Below are 27,728 nucleotides of genomic sequence, written 5' to 3'. Positions count from 1 at the left end.
TTGGCCTCCCCATAGCCTGGATCTCAACTTTATTGAAGTAGTGTGGGATCATTTTGACATAGAAAGGAACAGAAGGGAACCAACATCCAAAGGAAAGCTTTGAATGTCCTTCAAGAAGCTTGGAGAACTGTTTCTGAAGACTACTTAAAGAAATAACAAGAAAGCAGACTAAGAAAGTTCAGAATATAAAGAATAAAGATGGTCGTTGAATTTCAAGGTTTTAAGAATTGTACAAACTGTTTTTGCCTTATACTCTGTATTTCCATGTATATTTAAAAAATACAGTATAAAGAAATGAGGTACGGCTTAACCCTCCTGCCATCCTTTAAAAAACTCACACCCATCACCCTAGGGACCATTCTCAGCCACGCCATAAAAAGACCATATATCCATATTTTATTCCACTTTAAATTAGCCAACCTTGTAAAACTACTTCTCCCTGAAATATTCATGTAAAGTTTTAATTATATTTTCGTTGTTTTAACCCTTCAAATCCCAGTGTTATTACATGAGCGCCCTGTGTTATAAGCCCCAAAAACCAAAAAACGAAACTAAATATTTCCACAAAAAACCAGTTGAAGTAATATGTGATTGTCATTATAAGTAGGCCTTTAGATGGACCAAAGATTGGCACCAACATACATTTTGACCTGCCATTATTTTTTTTGCATTTTTTTTGCAATTTAAAAATTAAAACTTCAAGGCCCTGAGTCTTCATTGACATCCAAGAAAAGAAGAAAAAATAAAATCATATGATGATAATTTGGGGTTGAAAAATAGCGTTTATAATGGAAGTCAATGGGCAGAAAATGGTCCCCAGGGTGATGGGTGTGGGGATTTCTGCTGCTCAGCCATTTTAGGCTGATTTAAGGAATTCACACTGGAATATTAACATTGACAGGTAAAAACTATCCTGTGGCAAGTTTGGTTATATTCCACTGAACACAGTGGAAATGGCAGCCATTTAACACATAGCAGTGGCACAAAAAGGTCCCAAGAAGGCAGGAAGGTTAAGACTTGTGTGCAGTACTATACTTCTATTTTTCCATCACCTTTTAGGAGAAGTCATTTGATCAAATTGTCCTGTTTAAGATGATACAGGTTGGGTTTCAAAAGGGAGAGTCATCTGCAGCATACCTCAAACTCTTTTAGATGAGTGCTCATATGCTAATATGAATACTGCATGCCTATGATGGACACAAACCAAACAAGGCAAATGGCTTCCACTGTGGGATGCATCGTTTCCTGATTGGAATAAGCCGAATGACTAGACTAGGGTGCTGACTGCTTCTTCATCAGATCAGGGGCGATATTCATTTTTAGCAGACAAAATAATTTGAATGAAATGTACAATAATTCGTTTTAATGAAAATGCGCCGATATCGTCTCATGGTTTTGGTTTTATAAAAAATACAAATGTTCTTCCACAGAGACATACATAACAATAATATCTTACAGGGCCATCTTTAAAAGAATGGCAACTACATTTTACAATCATTAATACGTTACTTTCAAGGTTTAAATACTTTTAAATAGAATTTTAATAAGACAAAGAAAGCAAACACTGTATGTAAAGCAAGTAACAATTTTGCAACAAAACACAGTCATGTCATAGCAAATCACTGTGGACAAAATGTTAACATTCATGCAAAAGCGTCTTGTGCTGGCAGACCTGACACTTAGCAAATAAGGCATACTAGTCTGATCAGCAGCAACGGAAATGTGTATAAACTGTATAGCATGTTTTTCAGTAAAGCATTAAAGTCCATGCTCAAGTCAGCCAAGAATCCAGAGGCAAAAATTAGAAAAGTTCAAGTAATGCGAAGTAAAGAAACCACAGTCCATTTCAAATAGAAGAAAACATGGTCAATAAGGAGGTCCTTGTATCACAAACGATGGTGCTGTAGTTGTAGTTGAAAAGTATCACACTTAAGAATCATCATCAGTTTTTATGACATGAAAAAGGGTCACATTAAATATTACCTGATGCCCATTATTCCAAGCGTACAGCGCCCTCTCTCTGGCATTGTAGTCGAGCATGGAGATGTGAAAGTACTGGTTGTGGAAAGGAATGTCTATGTATTCATAGGTTGAAGTCTTGGTAGAGTAAGCGTAGTAAACCTTTGCTCCCGACAGGTGAGAATTAGTAATATAAAGTGTCCCGCAGATCATGAAAGATTCACCTGCGTTCCTTTTGGAATATTCGGTGGTCCAAGTCTTTAGGACCTGCAGAGTGTCAGGGTCGATCTGAGAGATGACAACATTTCCAGCATTTTGATTGGTTGCGTACACAACCCACATTCCCAGTTCATCAGCCATGACGTCGATGTCAGAGTATCCCCCCCACGTATATGGGTACATGTTGTAGAAGCCGGCAAATTCCAAAGCTCGCTGGGCCAGCACGCTGCCCGTCTCGAAGTTATACTTGACAATGATGTTGCTCTGGTACTTGTTGTAATAAAGCGATCCATTGTAGACCATGTGATTTGTTCCCTCCCATTTAAAGGGGAGGCTGTAGGTTCGAGAAACCACCCCTGCTACAAAGTCTTCCATTGTCTTGTATTCACGTACAATCTTGCTATTGCTGTAGCTGTCCATATACCAAACCTAACAAGAGATGATGGAGAGGACAGATGGTTAGAATCAGCCATCAGCAATACAAAATCAAATCTGAATCATTCTTGATATTATTAAAAAAACCCACATCGTACATCTTTTTAAAATCACCCCTCCCAAAAATAAATAAATAAATCAAAACCCCATCTATAAATGCAAGCCTCTTCTTAAATTGCTGTGATATTCTGCCCACTTTAACAACAGAGCACATCGCTGATATTAAATGCATCGCACCCTCATGCTCTCATAACTCACCCTGTTGTTTCTGGTTGATGCGAGAGGATCAGTCATCCATGCCCCAAACCGGGTTCCAGATGTCTTTATTGTAACAGGTCCAGTGATTTTCATTAATTTCCCACACGCTGTTAATAAAGAAATGCAGCGATAAGATGTGCTGTGGTGCTTTTTGTCTCTAACTAGATTTCTGAAGCCAATTTCATGCCTGTTCCACCACAGAGTGTGCCCTCCGTGCATACTAAGGTAGCAGTGGAAGCAAGATGCTTAATTTAACTTAAAACAGAATTACACAACTGATGTTTGTAGCTAAAGGAAACTCAACTTATGTCTAGTGCACAGTTCTTTAGAGTATCTGAAGATTAAAAATGTACACATCTCTTTCTCTATGCAGACCTCCTCCACCTGTTATTTTGGTAAGTTATAACAGGCTTGATTTAAGCACAATTAGTAATGGATGGTTGATCTTCAAGTACGGAACAAGTGTCATTAAAATTGCCATCATATTAAGAAATCCATCTTCTGCTTGTTCACTTTGCCCCCCCACTCAAAGCATAAGAAAACAGATCCCTGAAAGTCACCATGTAATTTGAATGTTGCCTACTGCACTAATTAATAGCTTAACTTCCCGGGAGAAACTGTGCTTGTAGATATTAAAGGCACAAAGTGCTTCCTTTTTGGCCCATTAGGAAGAAATTAGGCATGGCACATTACTCTCACTTCCCTCAGTTAGAGTTTTTAGAACATTTAATGTTAAAGGCCAAACATTACAGCAGTCCTTAAAAAATGTCTTTCACCAGCATGAATTCTAGATGAAACACACTGACATTCACAAGGTTTTTTATTTCTCACAGTTGTTATATCTCAGAGCAACATTTGTCACTCTGAGATGTAACAAGAAATAAGCAAAGAATAGTAAAAGTATCTGAAGTTGGACATTCAAAGATTTTGAAGCTTTGGTTATATTAATTATATTATATTAAAGTACTTTGTGAAACTGTGTGCAAGTGTAAAGCCACTGCTCATTTTTTATATATTTTGCTTCCAAAGAGCCAGATGTTTGTGTCATTTTTAAGTGATCTTGAACAATTTAATCCAGATTCTCTTAAAGCCTTCGGGAGGTTTTCTTTGGACATTGGCTGTTTTTTCCCCCCACTCATTTTCAGTCCATTTCCTGCACCTCACTGATTTTCTAGGGTTTCAGGATACAACCCTCAAGTTGCGTCTGGCAGTTCAGCTGATCCATCTACTGTTTGGTGAAGCCTCATCACCAATGGTCTCAGTGGAAGAGTGACTGCCTTTCTTAATGAAGGAAAACGCAGTATGCCACGTTACACAAAAACTGGACTGAAAATCTCACGCAACAGGTGATGGAGTGATGAATCCACATTTTTGGTTCAATATGTTGTCAATATATATGGAGGAGATCAGAAGAGAGGTACAGCTATCTGTAAAACACCGTGGGGGCTCTGTCATTTGGGCTGCATTTCAGTGGTCTTGGGGATTTTTTCAGAACTGATGCAATCATTGATGCAGGCAAGTGATGCTGGATTTTGATCCATCTGGAAAACATCTAAATGGTAAAGGCTTCATTTTTCAACATGACAGTGATTCTAAAACTGCTGTAAAAGCATGTCTGCATAAGAAAACACACAATGTAACTGTGTGTTTTGTATTAATTAACATTATCTTATGTTCTTGTTTATTCTGGTTATGTATTCTGGTAAAATTTTCCTAGTTCTTCGGTTTTGGTTCTGAGCTTCTTCTCTTTAGTCTAGTCTAGTCATCCCTGCCCGTATGTTCCCTCTGTTCCCTGTCAGTATCTTGTCTCTGATTTCTGTCAGTCTGTCAACACGTTCTCACTCCCAAAGCGTAACATTTTACGCTAGGTGACAAATCATCGGTATATTGCGCTTACGGTCACCCAACAGGTCCCTATTTTACGAGTTCGGAAAAATGAGGAAACATGAGAGAAATGAATCTACACATTTACGTTTCTGTTACTTAAATCACTTTGGAAAACACTATCTAACACGATTAATGTGGTGGTTAAGATTAGGGATAAGGTTATGGTTAGGGTTACACGGCTGGAACGTGTTTTACTGCGGGAGTGTCATTCTGTTCGATTTCATCCACAATCCAGCGCGTAGCATAGGAACACAGAAGGTCACCTTTCGCATTTCCATGGAACGCCTTGGAATGTGACAAATCGTTGGTATATTATGCGTCAGGAGTGAGAATGGGCTGTGCTCTTAGTTCTGTCCTGGACATTCTCTGCTTCTGCTTGCATTTTCACCTTTTGGAATAAAGTTCACTCGCATCACAGCCTGTGCTTGCATCTCGGGTCTTTCTCATAAACAGTAACAGTATTAGTTCAAGAAGACTACTTAAAGAAGTTACAATAAAACTTGTCTAAGACAGTTCAGACTGTGATGAAAAATGAAGGTGGTCATACCAAATAGAACTAGTTACTTTTGTTTTCCACATGTTTGAATAAGTTGCTGCACTATTTTCCTGTTGTCCTAGCAACATACACAGAAATGAGCGATGGCTCTAGACTTAAGCACAGCACTGTGCATTTCCCTAGGTGGTTAATTTCTTTAGCAGGATTACTCACAAGTACACCATGATGGCAACTAGGGCTGCCACGATTAGTCGACTAGTCACGATTATGTCGACTATTAAAATCGTCGACGACTAATTTAATAGTCGACGCATCGTTTGAAGCTTTGTAAGATCACAAAGGACGCAGGAATGAGTACCGGTAGTAGGATTTAAGAGTGTAATAACGGACTGAAACAGAAGATGGCAGCACTGCATGTACAAGGATGCCAGCTGCCGTTAAACCCCGAAGAAGAAGAAGCTGTGTCCCAGAATTCATAGCGCAGCCCAGCGCAGTTGTCAACAATGGCGGCAGCTAGTTAGTTTTAACTTTACTCTTATTATTCTTTCTGGGTCACAAAATAAACGTTTAACATATTTTCAGGCTTGAATTTAGCTGTGTAAACCTCAAATATCTGCTCAGTTTATCAAGACACCACATATTTTCAAAAGCGCTCTGACGTTTTCGGAGACGTCTGTTACCCACTAGCTCGTTAGCTAGGCGGGGGCAAGGCTAACTAGAGCCGTGAGAACACCGGACTCCCGGCAAATCGTTTTCAAACCCACCGCCGTCTTTCGCTAGTCAGGTTAAACATATATATAAGTCACTTAGATAACTTAAAAATGTTATTGTTTGGCTTTTAGTATTTTATTTGTTCCTGAGTAAATCGGTTTGGCTGAGATTAAAGTTATAGTTTTTGCACAGCTAAAACTGTCAAGCAGACAGCTGATTATCAGAAGTGTGAGACGCTGGAGAATATACTCTGGTGTCCTGTTATATTTTAGAAAGCAAGGAGTTTATTAAACTTCACCGAAACAATCTGCAAATTTCATTAAAAATTAATAAACTACCATCTTGTCTTTATTTTTAGTTAGCACAAACACTTCAAGCTGTAAGCTAATGATAGTTATATAAGACCAGATGCTGCTGGTGCAATAAGCTGTACGCTGTACGTCCAATGGATGATGATCTGATTAGTCGACTAATCGCAAAAATAATCGGTGACTAGTCGACTATCAAAATAATCGTTTGTGGCAGCCCTAATGGCAACACCTATAACATCAATACTCCTATGTGAACTTGTTACAACATACTAATGCCATTGTTTTTACCACACACAGTAGTATTATTTTTAGATGAGCACAGTTTTCTCAGTACACATGTGGCTTCTTATTTTAGTTTATTGTGATAACAAGAAGAATTCAAACTTTTTGTACTATCAGCAAAATGCAGTGCACACTACTCACTCAGCTTGCCCATACAGCTGCGGAGCCGACTGTCTAGTCGCAGGACTCGCTGATAAAGCTCATCGTAGTCATACGCCCCAAGTTCCTCCTGTATGCCTGTCAACACCGCAGACAGGTTTCTGATCTCATCCTTGAACTGAGAGATGAGTGCAGCATCCATCTTATACTGCTCCAACACAGGGATCAACGGCTTCAGCTCGTCCATCTTGTCCTTAAGCTCCTACAGAAATGACAGCAGCAGAGATGAGAAACAAAGGGGAAGAGGTGGGAGATCGCGGATAGGTGCAAAAGTTAGGAAGAAACGAAATTACTGTATGTCAGGAAATGTCCATGGTAGAGTTTTATTGTACTGTAGTAGAACAGTCAGCCTTACATGAAAGAATAAAGTAATGCTAGCACTGACATCTGGTACTATTAAACACAAGGAAATGGACCAATTTCCTATTTGCAATGATACAATGACATTGGAATTTGTTGGTGGTCAACCAACAGCTCAATTTCTGATTTTCCAGCTGCTTGTTGCGAATCTTTCAGTTCATTTGGTGTCAGACAATTTGCCACACCAGAAATAATCCTACTCCCCTACCAGCTGTCCAGTACAATCCACACGGGGCAGTGACAGCAGCGAAAAGAAATCTAAGATTTGAACCCTTTCTGAATGATTTCTGAAGGGTTTGTGGTAAATATGCTATACATTTTTATTATTATGGTGAAAATTCAAGGGAATCTGTAGGGTAGTTATTAGCCAACTGCACTAAATTAAGCCTCGGACAACAGTGGCTTTTATTCACAGTGTCAATTAACTCAACTAGTAAACCCTTTCATGACTTAGTATTTCTTGGTTTTCTCTTCTTTGAAATATATTAAGTTAAAAGAACTGTTAGATTGAACTTATGTAAAGACTTGCATGAGAAAAGATACTGAGCCTGTTTACACTTTAACAGATTCATGGTACAGAAAGGCATAAAAACAACTAATTCACATAAATGAAAACAAAACACAAAGATCCACTGAACATTAACCAGGTAAAAATAAAACACCTGGAAATTTCTGGCTATGATGGATTTCCTGTCATCCTCAATCTGTCTGAACTTGGTTCTCAGACCCTTCATCTGGTTTTCCATCTTCATGACATACTGGAAATCCCTCTGAGTGCGCAGGTTCAGCACCTCAATGGACTGAGACATGTTCTGCACCTAGAATAAAAGAAGCCACGTTAAAACTGGAACGGGGGTTCCAATGCACAAACTGAGACGCTAGCTACAGTCCATGATATGGTTGTAAAGTAAATATATGACGTCTTCTGTTCTTTCCTTCTTTCCAGCCAGCGCAGCTAACTGAAAGGCACTTTGATGGGTTTCCCTGGTGAGCCTGTGTGTGCCTGAAATTTGTAATGGGCTATTGTTGAAAAGAGAAAAAAAAAATCCTGGAAAGGCCTAGCAGCACCCCACTTCAGTTAAATTTCACAATAAAATACCTTGTATCGGGAGATGAAAGGAAAATAAAGCTTATAGAGACTTGTTACGTCTTTATTCCTATCCTTTATAAAACAACGTGTGTGTGCAGGTGTGTGGTAAAATCGTGTGTTTACCTTCTCTAGTAGCTGGCGGAGCTGTCTGCTCTTGGCGTCTCTAGAGCACAGGCTTTGTTCTGGTGCCACCACTGTGCAGATGCAGCGCCCATCAGCATCCTGGGCTGAGCTGTACACCTGCCAGCCCTCCTTTGGACCGATAGTCTGTAAGACCCAACAAATATATGTAGAGTCTAAGGATGGATAATATATTACATATACTCTAGTATATATATGGAATATGTATAGACTAAGGTCTGACATCCTTCACTTGTTGTAACTACCTATGTCCCATGCAGTATATGATACATGACTACATGACTTGCCCGAAGTGACGCTCAGCTTGATTTTTACGAACATTTATAGAAATGTAAGTTTGTAATCAAGTGCAGGTAGTTGTAGAATGAAAGGGAATGAGAGAAAGCCTAAAAATATTAAATATTACTTTATAATTTTACAAGAGGTAGTTTAAGAGGCATGTGTCCATTGCTTCATCAACTAAAGCTGCTAAATCAGTCTTTTGCACTTTCTGTGATTTTATGGACCAATATCAGTAATCAGATTTGTGACTTTTATTTTTTGGGGATGGCCAGTCTGAGCAGGTGTCGCACACCTAAAGCTTGTGTTGGCTACGCTGGTGTGTAGTATAGTAATCCACTCTGAATTTAATAACACCTGAAAATCAAAAAGAAATGCTGTTTAGCTTTGGAATTAATCTTGATACTGGGTTTGGTCACTATTGGTAGCAGTAAGCTAGTAAATAAAACTGCTAAACATTAGTAACTTACATTTAGAGCACACATAGCAACTCTGTTTTTTTGGAAAGGTCAAGAAAGGCCTCTATTCTGCAAGGTTCCTATACACACAGTACAGTATTCAGAGTATTGCTCCTGCGCCTGTGCACACGTCAACATCAATGTGTGGAGAAACTTAAGCCCTTACTAGCCTGCTGTCATGCTTGCCATGATTGGATAAGGCAATTCAAGGATGTCAATTAACCTGTGTTGAGTGCAATACTTTTCACCACATCTGTCAGAATAGCTTCTAACACATCGATTTGTCAGCAATCCCTTCGGTCTTTTCTTGTTTAATCTCTGCGTGGATACATTTTTTGACACTATTCCCCAACTTTTAAGTAAGTTTTTACTGAACTGTTATGTTATCATGTTTAAAGTATGGGAATATCTCAATATAATGCATAATATATGACCAGAATCAAATACTCTTAATAAAGTAACACAACAGATCTAAAAGTCATCTATGAAACTCTGACAGCTTTGAACTGTGTGTAACTTACGTAGCTTCAAGTACCTTTTTTCAATTATTCATAGGACTCGGGGCCATGCACTCTCTAGCTATAGAGATTTAGCTGACTCTCCAGTAAAGCAAACAGACAGAGGAGCCAGAAGATGCATTTGTAATGATATAAATATTTATGTGCTTGTAAACCTTCTCATTCACTGTAATTTGACATCTGAAGAAAAAAAAATGGGAAGAGGAGGGATATGAATAGACAGAAGAGTTGAAGAGGTGGTTATGTAGGTAAACAACATCTGAAAAAGGGAAAGAAAACAGAACATTGCTGACAAAGAAGTACTTTGTACAGTAAGCACAAAATGCTGAGATGAGGAATAAACAGGTAGGCATTCAAAATGTACTGAGGAAAAATGAAAGAAAATTGCAAAAAGTTGCAAAAGCAAAAACATTAAAAAACTAGGGCAGTGCAGTCCATCTCACTGATGCTTAACTATTGATTGCTAAATATTGATTTATTAAAGCTGCCTACTAATGCAAGACAGCACAGCTATAAAGAAGTGTAACAAATCTTTTACAGTAACGTCCAACATGATGTACATATCTAAACCTGGCGAGCTACTGCCGTATCATTAAAATGTTGGGGTTTTTTTGCCTGTCCCGTTTGGTTCTTTTGCCATCAGAATTATTGTCTAAAGGCAAAGAAAGATGCCCAACGGATTTACTTTATTTACTTTACCAAATTGACCATCCCAGCCTGGGATGGTCTATTTGATTCTATTTGATTTGTTTATTTTATTTATTTTTTATTTTCACTTGCTAGATACGGGACAGACTTGAATGAGGAAAAGAAAGGGGAGAAAGGAAGAGGGGGAAAAACTGCGGAGAAGAGGGACGGGGATAAAGGGCAAAAAACAAAAACCAACAGAATAAGCTGAGAAAAAAATACATATATCAATCACCTGGATCACCTGTTGAGAAAGAAAAAAGAAAACAAGCAGAAGAAAACGAGAGCAATACAATAAACAACATCATGATGATTTATGGGAATATAACAGTAAATACTAAATAATAAACATTATTGTGCAGCACGTAAGATCGACAGTGCACAGTGTGCTTTGAGGAAGGAGCCCAAAAGGGTGTAGTTTGTGTGTGTGAGTCCCCGTGTGTACACCTGTGAGCATGAACGCGCTTGTATTTAAAAGGTTCCTTCATGTAACGATCTGCTAGAGGGTGTGAGGAGCCACAGCCCCGTCCTCCAGGGCATGAAGCAAGTATGGAGGAGAAACTCCAGACATCCAGAGGCCCCCAGAACTCAAGAGACCAAGGAAGACCAACAGAGGGGCAGCCGCGCCACTGTCCCAGAAAGAGCTGAGGAGAGTCTCAGATGAGGGGTCACTCAGCAGCCGCGGAGCAGAAGCCAGGGGGGGTTGCAGTGACGTGCCCGTGAGCTCCGCCGGCAGCCAGCTGCACCAGAGTGACCGAGCCCCAGGCCGAGAGGCCGAGGACACCCCATCCCCGAAGTGGCCCGAGCAAGCCCCAGGCTCCAGGCCCCGACAAGCAGCCACCAAGGAGTGAGCCTGGACGCCCATCCCCGGACACCAAGAACCACCAACGCACTGATGTCTGAGGGCGTCTGCCACCAGCAGGGGAAGTGGTGGTGGGGGGAGATAGGCCTCCATACCTTGGAGGGCCTGAGATGTCCCCAGAGAGGTGGCGTCTGATACCCAACCTGACATATAGACACAGACATACAGGCACACACAGATACAAACATCCATTCCCACCCTCATGCTCTCATATGCACTTACTCCACACTCAACCAACGTGGAGACAGACATAAAGAGACGCTGTACACACGATCACACTCCCCAAGCGTACTCTACAAACCGGGTCTAGGTACCCTTGCCCCTGGAGGGGGAACTGCACCCAGACCCAGGTGGTGTTACCCTTTTCCCTGCAGTGGGGAGAGGCAGACCGCCCCGACTCCGCAGCAGCAGGGAGGCCCCACACTCCAGATCCCAGTTGGATGGCCAACTCCTCCTCCCAGCCCCCCCGCTCCAGCAGGCCGCAGAGAATGGGGGTGTGTGAAGACTCCAAACCTCCCTCCACCCGCTCATTGTAATGTTGATGCATGTGTGTTCTAAGGTGCATTTAAAACCCAGGAGCGCATGGAGCTACCTGCCAGAGAGCAGCAGGTAAGCGCATAGCCCCTCCTGATAGGCCTCAACGTCTACGTGTATTTAAAATTGAGAGGTGGGCAACGACACCAGGGGTGCCGTATCATTAATAAGGGACGATGTTTTTAGCTTGTTCAGCACAGTGACATTGTGTTTTACTTGTGCTGCCGTGTAGCCGATGAGGCAAACACTAATTTTCCGATATATTCTTCCTCCAAAACACTAAATACAAGAAGATCTTGCTCCAAGGCTACATGGGGTTTCACAGCTCTGCACACCAAAGCTCAGTCATTTATCATCCTTACAAAACAGCATCCAGCAGCCGAAAGCTCTGCCCGCTCATCCAGCGAGGTATCGCTCTCCTTGCAGGAATCATAGACATGAGCGCAGAATTGCATGAGTGGTCACATGCAGTATTTAACACGCACACAAGACACAGTATGAGAACAACTGTTTCCTGCAGTTGTTCTCATACTTGATCTCCCTATGTGTCTTTGCCAAGGTTTGACTCATGGATTTTTGAAAGGATGATTTACAGCAGTCATCAATATTTCTGGAGTTAGGTTGCCAACAGACACTATTTTGTGCCAGCTTTCAATATGTTTACAGTCGAAACCAGCAAGCAAGCCCAGAGTTTGTTATTTCCCCATGATTTATAACAAACCGGAGTAAAAACCTATGACACATGCTAACATAGGCACAGACGATTTTGTGAAAGCACTCAATTTTTAACAAACCTGTTATAAACATTTATTTTTCTATGTGACTAAGATTGAGGATTTTCAATAATATCTGAGCTTTTAAATAATATGTTTCAATATGAAACTGTCTCTATAGCCTCCTACTCTCTGAGTGACCTCACAAATCCAAAGAAAGTCCTTAATAAATAGCAAATCTCGGTTCATGTCATTTGAAAGAAAGCCCCTTTTGACATTTTATTATATGAATCACTTGTGTCTACTGACAGATTTAGACTGTTTACTACAGCTTCCTGCTTCCTGGGAGATTTGGAAGTTTCTGCACTAAAACACAACATGTAGAAGAGTGTTTCAATGCAGAAAACACATCATGACATAGTAACACAGTGAAATGAAAGAACAAACCTTTACTGGACCCATTTAACAACTATGTACCTGTCTCCAAGTCAGATCAGCAATCATCAAAACTCGTAATATTTTAACTTTTATTACAAATGTGTTCATTCAACATAGATGTAAACAATGTTTGCTGGTCTTGATTTACTGACTCAAAGATTACACAACACCTAAGTAATGAATGAATTGTTTTCGTTGCTTTTATTGCCGCCCACAAAATCAGTCTCACTTCTGGTCCTCTTTATTGTTGGACTTGTGTCAGGCTGCCTGAATGAACAGTGAATTTGCCCCTAAACCTTTTATGTCTTAGTGAATTCCAGAGTGACATTTACAGTACTGGATCCGTCATCAGGCCAACAAGCAATAAGCCGATGACAGGAAAAGAATGGAGGCACCCCTCACATAATATGACATGCAATACTGATGTCATTTCACCAGCTTCATGTTGATTGTTTTGTCTGTTGTTTTTATGGTTTATTGACTAGTTTACTGTAACTGCTTGTTTATCACTTATATTGCTACCAATATTTATTTTTGCCCAGCGGTCCTGAACAGCTGCATCTTCTGCTGAAACAAAGCTTGCTGCTCATGCAAGGGGCTGTGAAATTACAATGGTTTGATAATTTCAGCACAAAACATCTCACAATCTCATGGAAGAATGGTGGGATTTCTTAAAATGTAATGTAGATTATGAATCTTAGTTATTACGTTAATGATCCCCTGCCCTTTTCTTACTGTGGGACTGACATTTGTGAGTTTGAGAAAAACAAGGCTTTCAGTAAAGGCTGAACATATGCTGGTCAACAACCTTCTAATATGATTCTTTATATTTATAGTAATTGGTTAATGTATACACAGAAAAAGCAGGTCAGTGTCATCTGCCTAAAATACCTCAGTACAATACACTGTGCTTTACAAAAGCTCAACGCGACCACCAAATTGCAAACAGTAATGATATAAACTAATCATGGTTAATACATCTCAATTTACTTGTCGCTGCTGAGTGAACCAATGTGTGTCCATTATATACAGAACAGTGAGTGAGTAAACAAGGAGATGATTCAACACAAACCTCCAGTCACATCTCACATTAGTGCATACAGTTTGTTCTACACCTCATGGGGAATTCACGAGAAATCACAAAGAGAAAAAAAGTAATTGCCTGTTTGTTGCCTTGCACCACCAGAATCAAGTTTGTATGTTGAAATGCGTAATTGTATTGTCCTTTCATGGTCCAAGGGCTTTGCTGTTGGATTCTTGGTTAATACACTGTATTCGAGTTTTGGGTTTCTGTTTGGTTCTCAGTTGTGGATTTAGTGTTTCAAATAGTTTTAGAATTTTGATTCTTGCTTTAGTTTGTCATTCTAATGATGATTTTTGACTTTAGTGATTCTGAGTCTTAGTTCTTGTGAAATTATTGAGTTCTGATGTTTGTTTGGCTTCTTGTTGTCATTCGAGCCTTGTGAGAGCTCCCTATTTGTGTTTCCTCGGCCTCGTTTGTCTGTTTGTGTCTTCTGTGCGACACTGTCTGTTATCACTCTTAGGTTAGCCTCTGGTGTCAGTTATCTTTTGTTTATTTCCTGCTTGATTACTTTATGATTACGAAGGTTACGTTAGACTGGTTTTACGTGCTTCTCTTCTGTTTTGTCTTTATAACGAGTTCCCCATTCATTTTTAGCATTTGTGACTTTTTGCTTGAGTACTAGTTTAATGCTCCCTGTTTTCCTTTAATATTTAGTATTCTCTTGCATTTTGCTTTTGGATACCCTTTAAGGTTAAATGATTCCAAATAATTATGACATATCTTCAATGGTCTTTATAGATTCCCTTTAAAAAGAAACAGATCCCTGGGGCTTATTCTTTTCCTGGCCACTAAAGTAATAAGCTAGCCAAATACACTGGTTCTCATATAGTATTGTGCGTTTCTATCCTACAAAAAGCACTCAATACAACATACTTCATTGCCCCCCATTTATGCAAGCAGTTTTTTCAATGCCCAAGTACTTGCTTCCTAACATTCATACCCTGATACACATAACAGAGAGCAGTAGAAGTTCAGTATTGTGCAAGGATCTAGGATGCAGACTGGAGCAGCCAGGGATTGAACTATCAACCTGTCAAATAGTGAAAGAGCTGCTCTACCTCCTGAGCTGCAGCCATGGAGAGGAACTGATGCATTGGACTTCACCAGCAAGGCTACTCTGGGAGAGTTTTGCCAAAAGATTAGCGGGGTCAGCATCCAGAGGTAGACTGTCAGAGGTAGACTCACCTTAGCACTGGCTTAAACCAGTTTCTGCATGGCCTGCCAAGGAAGAACACCCCTTGGAATCAGAAATTCCCTTTAAATAGAGAGCCGGTCCACACTTTTCCCTAACCCTCTAACCTTAACCCCTGTATATGGGTAACTGACAGATCCACACACCTCCCTGTTGGACTTTATTGATTGCATTCCCCATATCCTCTTCTCAATTTAGCCTTCAGTGTAGATAGTCCTGTCTTACTTGAAGTATTTTCTGCATTGTCTGTGAATGTTTCTGTCTTGCTCCCTTTGTGCTGTAAATATATCAAGTCATGGATGAACAAGTGCCATATGGGAAACTGGGACTGTTGTGGTTGGACCAATAAACTTAAAAAGAGATCAAATAATTTTGAGCAAAACTGATTCCATCTTAACAGAGTTCATCTTGAGTTTAGTTGGTATAACCATGAATAGTGTAATCATACATTCTGCCAGCTTCACACCTAACTGAACCTCCACCTTGGCTACTACTCATTTGCCTTTAACTGTTTCTTCATTAACCTTTTTAATTCAAAAGATTTGGGAGACTTAGCTAGAGTCATTAGATTTCAATCACTTCCATTAATGATTGCATTTCTGTCCTGATCTGGTCTCTGCCCTCTTGCACTTTTCTTTTGCATTTAAAATTTTTTTCCCCTTGTTTGTGAGTTGTGATCAGTTTATCCGGATAAATTTGCACGTTGAATTCTGGACTTTTTTTTTCTTTGCAAGCATTTCTATAAAGTCACAGCAGGTATAACTTGATAGAGGATACTGTAGCTCTTTTTCAAGTGCACCCTTGTGTGCAAAACTAGCTGGGCTCTAGCAGCGGAATGATTTTGTTCAGTGCTGAGTAGATCTGTATTAGCCGCTGCCAAGATTCACAGCAAGTCTATATACCATAGCTGACTGTCTGCACTAAATGAACCCCCCTTCCCCCTGCTGTGTATCGCTTTGGTCTCTTGATATAATTTCTTTAGCCATTTTCATGATGGCTTATTCTATTTGCTACGCTCTAGCAGTATGAGTCTGTGAGCAACCCCTCAGAGGAATAAACCAGGTGAGATGCTGGGGCTGAAAAAATTAAAAGCTTGTCATTGACAGCAGCAGAAATCAATGCGTTATAAATACAGATTAATAGCAAGGTAACTGACTCCCTCAACAGTATCAGTCAGAGCTGCAGAAAAGCCACAAATAGTCTAATTCTGATAAGCTGTCATCACTTGTTTGTCACAGTACTGTAAAATATGGAGTTATGACTATATGAGGTTCATTCTCAGATGGTAATGTCTGAAGTGGCACTTCCATCTCCACAGTGTGAAGTCTTGACAGAAGAAGGTGACAGACTGGAAATCCCTTCACTGTCACACACCTTAACTTTACTAGTTGTCACTACAGCTCGTCTTTGTCCATTATGTTGTCGAACATTTGAATTCCACGAAGTTACGGCAAACATACATGTTTGAAAAGTTTCCCATATTCTTTGCATTTCCTGTCTTTAAACTCAGATTAAAGCTGGCATTGTGTGACATTAAAAGACCCGTAAATATGTATAGAAACAAATCTAGCTGCCAGTGATACCGGCAAAGCTAAATCTCATATCACAATAAGGCTGCCGTTCTGCCTGCGACAAGACAGAGACCTAAACAGATGCTATCTCTCCAGTCATCTATCAGCCTGTCCAAACAAAAAGCCACCAGGGTATTGGAGGCAAGTGGAGTGGAATGCGCATGTCGGTGCTGTAACTGATGATCATACGGCTTAAATGACTTAACATTTTAACTCTAATGGCACGGGAAGATGAACTTGCATGTGCAGTCTGTAAGCAGTCTAATGCAGACATCCAAAACAGCGCTGACAAATGGTGACGCCCCAAAACACAGGAGAAAGAGCAGCAATAATCCTAAAACCAAAAAAGGGTTTCGGAAAGATAGTGACAAAGAGATGCCGCATACTGTGGAGTAAAAAAGGGAGGAAAAGAAGACGCAGCAAAAAGCAAAAGCCATCTTTTCTCTCAGATGTGACTATAGTGAAAGGCAGCGAGATTATTTTTTCTAGAGGCGTGCTACCTTCTTGCCTTTTCTGACCCCAGTGAAGAGACGATTGAATAGATAATTTTGCAGGCGCTCTGCACATTTTGCCCTAGACAGTCTCTGAATGAACCACAGCATTATCTTGTTCACACGCCTGTGCTTCTTCTCCGGGGGGGTACTTCGATGAGTCTTCTTACTGAATATGATGACATGTCAGTCATAGGCACCACGGAGGATGATAATGAAACGGTCATCAAACATTATCAATGAAGTAAGGCCAGTGGACAGCTTCAGGCCACTGTGAATGGCACATGCATACACAAGCAGAATACTAAGGAGATCTCCCATGTAAATTTATTTTGGGATACGCTGAGAAAAGCATGCGGATGCTGGGTGCCAAGACTAGAATCTTTGTTCTTTCGGTCTTTGTCAGGAGTGTCCACATTCAGCTGATTCATAAGAGCTAAAGCTATGGAGCCTTTTTGAAATGCCACTCACATCCAGTCTCAGGACCCAACGAGGATTATTTTAAAGTTAATGTGTAGTAAATCTTGTAAAGCAGTCTGCCACAAAAATAATCTCCATTTAATTGATGTTCAAATCAAATCTGTGTCATTAGCAATTACATGTCTTGGCAGCTTCTAAGGGTAAAAATGAGAGCATGCTCATTAGTATTACATAAGAAGGTTGAATCTTTGAAAAAGGACACTGCTGCCATATTAATGTCACAGAATCTGTAGATGGTCACATTTTACGAATTCTTGCTCTTTAGTACCCTTTGAATTCTCGCCTCCTAATTATGCTCTACGGTGGTGGTGGTGTCAGTAGGATGGGTAGGATGCTGAAGCTACAACGCAGATTCTTCTAGTACAAATTTAGACCTGGGTGCTGTGCAGCCCCTAGACCACATCTGGTCTTCTGATTCTCCATAACCAGTCGGTGTGTAGTCAGGAAAATTAGGATTAAAATGTAAATAATCCCAATCCCAATCACAATATGGTTATGTTGCTTTTATTTTGAAGGTGAGAGCTCGCCATACTGTGCTTTAGAAATTTATATGATTTCAAATCATTTTGAAATATATTTAAAACGTACAAAAAAGTGAATTCACTGAACTACGTTTTCATACCAACATTTGAGCAGCCACACTGGATTCCTGTAAAAAGTCAGAAATTAATCAAGCTTAATATTCAACCACTAACCCAAATGGTTCTGATCAGGAATGCAAGCAAATAACTGTAATTTTGCATATTTATCAAAACAATAACATGCTTTACTATTTTTTTCTGCTTTTTTTGTAAAACACACCACCAAACAAAAATGTCACAAAAAGCATACTGATAAACCACGTGCACCAGGCATAGCGGAATTGGCTCGGTTTGTCCCCAGTGTACCTTTTTTGCTTTCTGCTGACCACTACTCAAGCTCGGGCCTTCATCTGGGTCGGAATTTTCTTCCAGGTCATCCAGGTCATATTGACTAATTTTTCTTCTCAAATATTTATCTATTGCTATAATGTATTTTCTCACTCACAGGATGACAATTATGTAATATCGTCTTCTTCTTCTTCTTCTTCTGTTTTAGTGGCAGTTGGCATCCCCTTGAATTAGAGCAGGTAGTTGTACTGCCCTCTAGTGGTAGAGAATGTAATTGTTCTCCCGCTACCCACACTGGTCGCTTAGAGTACTAACCGCTGGAACCAGACAATCTTCATCGGCACACCTGATCATTTCTTATGGCACACCTATGTGATAGTGGTTGAGAAACACTGGCCTAAGTACTCACTCAAAGAAGCAAGAGGTAACGCTGTGTGATTGTGTGTTTAAGGATTTTACAATCTGGATCTCCATTACAAGACTAAAGACAGAGAAGCAGAATAAGTTGACCAATAATGTAGAGCAAAAATAGAGATCTGAATCTTTGCTAGCAAAACTGTAAAAGCAGCAAGCACTTTTTTTTTTTTTTTTTACCAAGCTTTGCACTGCAGGGATGTAGCGGTCAATTTATCAAAGAGTATTTGGTGGACTCTGATGTGCTAATAGAAAAAAAAGAAGAATTTCTAATGTATTTGCCTCTCCAGGCAAAGCGTAACAAGGTGGTCCAAGGAGCTTTAGCTGAAAATGTTGTCTTTTTCTTCTCGTCTCTGGATGAAAGCTGTGATGTAGTGTCCATTACACAACCCAGTTACTCATCTTCGTACATAGGAGAATAAAACATTTGATTTTAGGAAGAGCTAGCAGCAGTGTGATCAGTGAAAGAGAATAGGACAGGGAGTAATTTGTTCAACTGCATGCATGGACAGGCTTGGGCTGAAATGGGACAAACTAGTAGGTTTTACAACTGCTGGGTGTCTGAATCTGACTGGAAAATGTAGGACTTTTGAAGCAGATACAATAGAAGATAAAAGGACTGAAGTGAACCCTGAAATTGGTATTGTTTAATTCTATTATACACCAGGATGTGTCATGCATGTCGCTGATGTTAACAAATTAACTTAATCAGGGCAAGAGAATCACAAATACTTTGTTGCACTACGAGATTGAACATGGTGACATAGGCCACCACATATCTGTCAGGTAGCTCAGGATGGGCAAAGTACTAAAAAGAGCATAGGACCTCAGTTTTGTGAGAAAGAAATTATGGATTTCCAGAGCTCTCAGATGCAGAATGGAAGGCAGATATTGTTCAGACAATGAACTTTTCAGTCCCAAAAAAGACTGTATTTTACTCAGTAACAAAGGAAAGGGAACTGAAAAACAGCAGATGAAGTAATTAAACTACAAGAACTATAGCAATAGCACACTGGATAAAGTTAAAAGTCTTCAAAATTTTGAACATTTTGCTTAGTTCATATTTTTATTTGCTTATTGTAACATCTACTCTCACCAGTAACTGTTTATAAAGAGATAAAATTAATATTGAGCAGAACTGAGTTCAGCTTATTGATGCAGCCCATCATAACACTCCCAGTTTCTCATGTGACCCCTTGGGAAGAGAAATGTCCGCCTCTGGTCCAAATCCTGATGTAAAAGCAAGAGAGCACGAAGTCTAAAAACTGCCTTTTACCCACAAAAACCATCATATTAGTATGTTCAGTGCATTTCAGGCGGTTCTTTGAAGTTGTGTTGCAATTTATTTGCTCTAACTACTTTCCTTAAACTGAACTCCAACATTTCTACTTCAGTTAATGAGTTCCTTAAAATGTCTCTTAACAACTTTTTGGGAATATGCTTATACTAGTTGGCTCCAATAAAGCAGCATATATAGATATGGACAGTACTGCCAGTGTATAGCAGTATGTAGCTTGGTAAATACTTTTTAAACTCTTTAAGGTTGTCTGAGGCCACTGCCAATGAAGGAATTGGTGAGATTCTCTCTTATGAAAGCTGGGTGTGTGTGCTGACGAGTGGAAGAAGAAAGAAATGATTTTGAAGAAAAAAAGCAATACCTGATGGTTAAACTTCAGACTTTGGACTTGTACTGATCTATTTTGTACACAATTAATTCAAATGACTCTTTGCTTAACCTTAACCCTAAACAATCTTTGTCCTATTATAGCGTAACCTGTTAAACTCTGTATTTTGTTGCATGTTAAAAATGAGTACACTGAACTGTACTAAGATCAGTCACTGATATTGAAGAGTTTCTGGAATTATATTATAAGAGCAAGCATGTAACACTGATTGTGTGCCTGTCTGCTGTAATGCGCTCTACAACATCTGTTATCAGTTACATGCACAACATTGGTTGCAGACTATAACAAACATGCTGAATCAGGCTTGGAATTTAACTTCATCTGGTAAAATACAGAGAGACGGTCTCCGATAAAATCATTCCCACCTCCACTGAAGCCACCAAAGCTGTTGGCAAGGTTATCTACAAGCTGAATGTTAACTGACTGATATGAATTCCCATGTATCTTTTCCCAAAGGGTCTGTCATCAACCACACTATCTGGAAAAGCCCGCTAAGTACAGCAACATTAAGAATGCTGCTGAGGCTGCTGCTGAGGAACCCATGAAAGGAATCCTCTGATACACAGAAGACAAGGTGGCACCTAGAGGCTTCAACGGTGACCCTCACTTCTCCATCTTTGATGCTGGAGCTGGAACTGCACTCAAACCACCACAGCAACTACAGAAACCTGCTGTGTGACCCATTCGTGCATAAGGAGTCATCATTCTGGATTCTAGATGTTACAGCATCTGCACCAAGAGCAAACTCGTATACCTGATGAATGGGGAAATACCTTTTAAACGATTGTTATCTTTTCTGTTCAGTACTAAAGAATGTACAGATTCATTGTTGTAATGTTACTGATCTTGCAGCTCTTTTGCACTTTGAACAAAAGGCTGTAAGGTAGTTTACATCTCTACCTAAAAAGCAAAAGGTCCCCAGTTGGATTCCAACATTAGCACCCGTTCAAGTTCAAGTTCCAAAAATATAAAGACCAATTTCACGGCACATTTATTCCTCCTGCTCCAGTGCCTATGTACTGGGCAAAACGCTTGTGAACAAGTGTATTAAATAAACACTGACAGTAAAGCACATGAGTGGCTTTATAATGATGCACATTTGAGGTCCATGAAAGTTTCAGCTGTGTTGTAGCAGGCAACAGTCATATGAAAACATATTAAGCCAAATAAAGCCCTGACTCAAAAGCTAGTAGAACCCTGTTAAACGTAACAGCAAAAACTAAAAGTGATTGTTGTGACTGTTTTTTTTTTTTACAGCATTGCTTGAGTGCTTGAGTCTGGCTTCCTCCCACAGTCCAAAGACATGCAATTAGTGGGGTTAGGTTAATTGATCAACCTAAATTGCCCATAGGTGTGAAAGTGGAAGTGAATGTGAGAGCGAATGGTTGTCTGTCTCTGTGTGTTGGCCCTGCGACAGACTGGCGACCTGTCCAGGGTGTACCCCGCCTCTCGCCCTATGACAGCTGGGATAGGCTCCAGCATCCTCTGCGATCCTGAAAAGGATAAGCGGAAGCGAATGGATGGATGCTTGAGTTCATTGAGGTTTAAGGGCTTTTGTTTGCACATAGCTCTCTCGAGGTCCCACCATAGCATTTCAGTTTGGTTGAGGTTTGGACTTTGACTGGGTCATTGCAACACTTTGATTCTTCTCTTTTTCAGCCATGCTGTTGGATTTTTGCTGCTGTGCTTGGGATCACTGTCTTCCTCCAAGACCCACTCTAGATCACGCCTTAACTGTCACAGATGGCCTCACAGTTGGCTGTAGCATTGGTATTCTGGTATACAGAGGAGTTCAAGGCTTAGTCACCGACTGCAATATGCCCAGATTCTCATCAAATCATTACCCCTCCACCACGGTGCTTGACAGCTGGTATGAGGTGGTGCACATTAAAACATCTCCACTTTGCTCTTTTCTGCCCAAGGATGTTGTTCCAAATGTCTTTTGAAATATCTTGTGGTTTGTTCAGAGGCAACCTTTCAAACCTGCTCTTTCAAAAATGTTCTTTTTGGAGACATGCCTATCTCTACTAAGAACAATCCTATTATTGGCCCATTTTAGAAACACATCTGGTAAACACCGCTTAGAAAGAAATTCATGCATTCTGATGCATGTTTACTTTGACTCTAATGACTATTTAAATTATTGACATCAGTCTAAAAACTCAACTCTGCTCCAGTTTGTCAGCATCTAAGTAAGACATCAGGAATTATTGTCTTTATCTGGCTCTAAATACCTCTGAAAGTATAAGATCCATTTTTCCAGGCTAAAAAGGTCTTCCAGTCCTCTCATGTTAAGCCTTTCAGCTCTTATCCAGTAATATGCAACTGATATACAGACCGCTTGGGCTGTAATTATAGTAATCAAAAAGGGAACAGGGAGAGGGCTGTAACTATGCCCCTGGTAGTTTCAACATCATGTTTCAACTCCTGTAATTATGCTTAGACTTATTATTAACTAAGCTGCAGTCACTCAGATGAGAGGGGAAAAAAACTACAAGTAAAATAAAACGAGGAAATGTCACTTCAAGAGTTATAATCAGCACCTATATAAAAAAAGATGGAAACTTTAAGCGATTGATAATTGCCCACATAACTGCAATCTCTTGGTAAGTATCTGTTTTTGAGTGAATATGATGGCCAGTCGCCAGAAAAGGGAGAAGCAAAGGTGCAAAAGTAAAAACTTCTTCAGGGCTTGTTTGTGGGTGTCTATAGTTGTCTGTATTTAGACACCGTGCTGCTAAACAAAAGGATGAATTCAACCGCTACAAACACAAGGTCAACTGAATTCTTCCGTCAGCCCGCCACATACTTCTCAACAGACAGGTACAAAACTATTTATTTTTTTTTAAAAACTGACAGAAAAGTCATTACAACCTCTCAGTGACTCAAAAGGTCTAACATCTCTTAGTCCAAAAAGTGCCTCATATTTATCCTGCTGTTTGCACAAACTGTCCCCATCCATCATCGGTGACTTGCTTTCTTTATTTCCAGTCCAAGAGCCCTGACAACCTCCTTCCTGCTTCCATCATGAAACAAGCAGCATCAGACTAATGACTTTGCGTGCCGACTTGTGGCTAACAGTTTGGTTGGTTTATGTTGACACATAGTTAGAAGATGTCATTTTTAATTTAGCTCCTGGTGGAAATAGTCATGTGAAGTGTAAAACCTCCATTGTTTAACCACTGTGTGGATATGAGTAGGTGTGTGCCTATGGCACCTCTCATCTTTTGATATGGCATCTGTGCTCAACAAATTTCCCGGAGTGTATCATCCATATAAATGCTAATCCAAGCTGAAAAACTGATTTCAAACAAGCAAGAGACAACATCAGTTCCTGACAGATAGCCTCCTTCAGCCCCGCAAAACAATAGCTACATAAATGCCTTTCTGTGTTTAAGATGATTAATGATCAGTGTTGGATCAGTCACAGTATGCTCTCCCATGCACCCATGATCATTTTTCATTTCATATTATTCATATGTGATCAAAACCTGATTAAGTGACCTGAAACATTTCAGCCAAAACTGAGGCTGAAAACAGCATCTCTGTAAACTGACAAACCTGGCATTTATATTAATAAAAGGGACTATTTGGACTCTGTGTGTGTGTGTGTGTGTGTGTGTGTGTGTGTGTGTGTGTGTGTGTGTGTGTGTGTGTGTGTGTGCGTTCCTGCAGGTTGTGTACTCCTGCCTGCCACCTACTCACAATGGCTACCAGAGAGGGCAAGTGCCTACACAAAGCTCCATCCCACTGGTGTTGTAACAAAATCCCCAGAAAAATTCACATTATTCACACCAGTTATGTTTTGTGCAGTCGTGCACATCATTTGTCATTTATATCCAAAGAAGAATTAATTATTCTAAGGAAACTGACAGGGATTTGCTGTTTTTGTCTCACCAAGAAAAAACTTTCCACAGGAAACAGCATTGCCCCTTTTGTCGCAAAAGACATGTCAGTCATTGATTACTTTAAGCCTCGCCATGAAAAAAAAAGCCTATCGTGTTAAGCACTCGCTAAAACATGTTAACACGTAACACCTTACATAAAAGCACTGTGTGATTATTTATAGACAAAATTTCTGCTATTAGCTTGGACTATGAGGAAAGATATGGGTGTTGAATTTGAAGTGGGCAGTTTAATTTTTGGTATCAGGACTGATGTCAGACTCTTCAGGTCAATTACGTCTCTCATTCTTCTTCAATCGATACGTCCTCTGGGTGCAGACTATCACGTGTAATCATAAAACACAAATCCCAGTCATCATTTTGATCATAATGAGAGTAACACTGTGCCGTTAGCAGCCACTGTGTAATTACCCGGCTGGCACAGACCATAAGGGAAAACTACACTATGCAAATATTTCATTTTCTCACAAAAGCTCTTTAGGGATCCATTGTCTACACTGCAGAGGTAATATCTGCCAAACCAGATTGTGCCACTCCGCAACAAAGGAAAATTCATACCATTAGCCTTAGTTCTAGCCTCTTTGTCCAAGGTCTGGTTTGTAAAAGGTTATTTTCAAGTTGCCCAACTGAACATTTGAGGGGTAATGAAGGCAGAATGAACAAATAAACTTAAATGCCAAGAAGTAACAGCTGCCACCACTTACTACACTGAAGAAAGCATTATGTATAAGGTCTGAAAGCATGTGAGTGACAGCTTAATAATTTCCAGCTTAGTGTAATACCATAAAAGGTTTCCCTTTCCAGATCATTTTTAAACACTGAAGCTGAAAGGCCTTTGGGGCCATGCAAGCAATTTGCATGCAGCTCTTGATCAAGCACAATATCTCCTCAATGGCAACGGTGTATTCATCGATTTAATCACAAAGAGATAAAAGATAGAGAGCGAACTGAATGATAGTCAGAGGAAACCACAATTGCCTTTGCAGAAAAAACGTCTAAAATATAGAGAGAATACCAACGAGCAGATTTACAGAGTTCACTAGTGATGAAATAATGAAAACATATGCAGTATATAGCAGGGATGAGCTAATCAACTGATTAACTTATAAAGTATACAGATAAAAGTTAGAGATGAAGAACAGAGGAATCATGAAATCATGTGAAGGAGAAAAAGGAGGCAGTATTTTGAGGACGTATATGCAGGAGACACTGTCATCTTGATGACATAAAGAATGAACTCATTAAAAAAACTGCCACCTATTCATTTTCTGTCTGTGCGCTAATTGATTAATCACCTAATTGTTCCAAGACTAGTAAAGGATCAAGGAACTCACCCCTATGAATAAAGCATAGAGTGTTCTTATTGCGCTTTTGGAAACTGCATACAAATGTTGGATGAAGTCGATTTTCTGGTTTTCCAGTTGGGAAGAACCACAGTTTCAGCACCACAGAGTGGACAGCTCCACAGAAAACCTTGAGCTCGATAAACTGAGCTTCAGACTTGAATTTTTGAGCAAAAAAACTACACTTGAAATTCTACTTTCCTCCAATTTTCTGAAGGTTAAACGCAAAGACAAACCAACAAATCCTGACAGAAACAGCGTCACTGACAAAAGAGCGAGACGCTCCTTTGTGGAGGATTTTGCTGCTGAAGTATTCACCATATAGGGCACGGATGGTGGCTTAGGGCTGAAGCTTCACATCTATTAGACAGGAAACAGCCCATAGCTTACGGTGAAATGCTGTGCACCTTCTCTCACAACTGCATTACAACCTGTTCAGCTTTCAAACGAAATGACATCCACAAGTGGCCAAGATGGGTGACGAACCAAAATGTATTATTCACAAAAGAATGATTTCCTTTTATTTTCATAAAGAAATTGAACAAATTAACTACGTGGCCGTTTTTTGGCTTATTGGGAAAACAGACCCAGGTGAATTTAAAAAAAGAAAGAAAAGAACGCACGGTGTATTTGGTAATAAGCCATACGCATTTTCTACTAACTAGCACTGCATTTAGAAAAAATGTGGGACGGCTTCAGTTTACATTTTAGAGAATGGCTCCAGGCATTATATTTATTCAAAGTTTTCATGGAAATAAGGGCAGCTATGCGCACCAAACCCAAACCGACGTGCTGTACTTCCTGCACATTCGTGAACCTCATTAAATCCCGTTAAAGCACTGCGACTTTAGAGCGAAGTTGGGCATACCATCGTAGAACAAACTGTGGCATCTATCAGTGCGAGGGTTACTGTGGAGAAACTACAGGTTGTGCATCCTCACCCCTTAGCAGGCTAGTGCGCGGAAAACGACATCCTCGCTCTGTAACGGAACAAGTGTCAAAAAATCAAACTCACCATAGAGGGATACAATCCGAAGATGGTGAGGGAAAGGACCGGGTACAGGACGCTCAACAGGACCCGCATGCTGACGGGCTCCGGCCAGCCACTTTTCTCCAAGATACAGTCCTTTATCATGGAGCTCCTGTCCTTTTGTTCACCTCACGCGTTTTTCTTTCTTTTTTTTATTGCTGTGGAACCGCAGAGAGAGCGCTCCGACCGCGGCACTGCAACCACGCGTTCAGCGACATCACACACAGCGCTCCGACTGAGGGCAGTGCCGAGGAAAAAAAAGTTTTGAGACAGGGGGAAATATTCAAATATTTCAGTTCCAGCAAGCTGCAGGGGAGGCGCTCCAACCATGTGACTGCACTTCTATCTATCTGCCTGTGCTGAATGCCTTGTGAAAAGCGACCAGATTTTTCATTTACACAACCTTCACGCAGATAATGTCTTAAATGGCTAATGAGGCCATTGTGGGACAGGAGGTTTCAGGTGTGAGATCATTATCCGAATGCTGAAGAGGTAATGGTTTATCAGTTTAGTAATGATGGGGGAATGATTGTTCGGTAGGATATACAGTGGGGCAAAAAAGTATTTAGTCAGCCACCGATTGTGCAAGTTCCCCCACCTAAAATGATGACAGAGGTCAGTAATTTGCACCAGAGGTACACTTCAACTGTGAGAGACAGAATGTGAAAAAAAAATCCATGAATCCACATGGTAGGATTTGTAAAGAATTTATTCGTAAATCAGGGTGGAAAATCAGTATTTGGTCAATAACAAAAATACAACTCAATACTTTGTAACATAACCTTTGTTGGCAATAACAGAGGTCAAACGTTTACTATAGGTCTTTACCAGGTTTGCACACACAGTAGCTGGTATTTTGGCCCATTC

At 40.2% G+C, this 27,728-nt stretch overlaps 1 protein-coding gene across 1 annotated transcript; it reads right to left on the bottom strand.

The window, feature by feature from the left end:
* Positions 1-27,097, bottom strand: olfm3a (olfactomedin 3a). Its single transcript, XM_004569521.2, has 6 exons — positions 26,847-27,097; positions 8,291-8,434; positions 7,740-7,895; positions 6,700-6,919; positions 2,872-2,978; positions 1-2,607 (listed from the first exon to the last, which is right to left on the bottom strand). The coding sequence occupies exons 1-6, from the start codon at positions 26,964-26,966 to the stop codon at positions 1,930-1,932; spliced, it is 1,425 nt and encodes a 474-aa protein (XP_004569578.1). The 5' UTR covers positions 26,967-27,097; the 3' UTR covers positions 1-1,929.
* Between the last annotated feature and the right edge of the window lie 631 nt (positions 27,098-27,728).

The sequence above is a fragment of the Maylandia zebra genome, linkage group LG9 (genome assembly GCF_041146795.1).
Source record: "Maylandia zebra isolate NMK-2024a linkage group LG9, Mzebra_GT3a, whole genome shotgun sequence".
NCBI classification, from domain to species: Eukaryota; Metazoa; Chordata; class Actinopteri; order Cichliformes; family Cichlidae; genus Maylandia; species Maylandia zebra.
The sequence above is the reverse complement of the archived record's forward strand: the minus strand, read 5'-3'. Positions and strand labels throughout refer to the sequence as shown.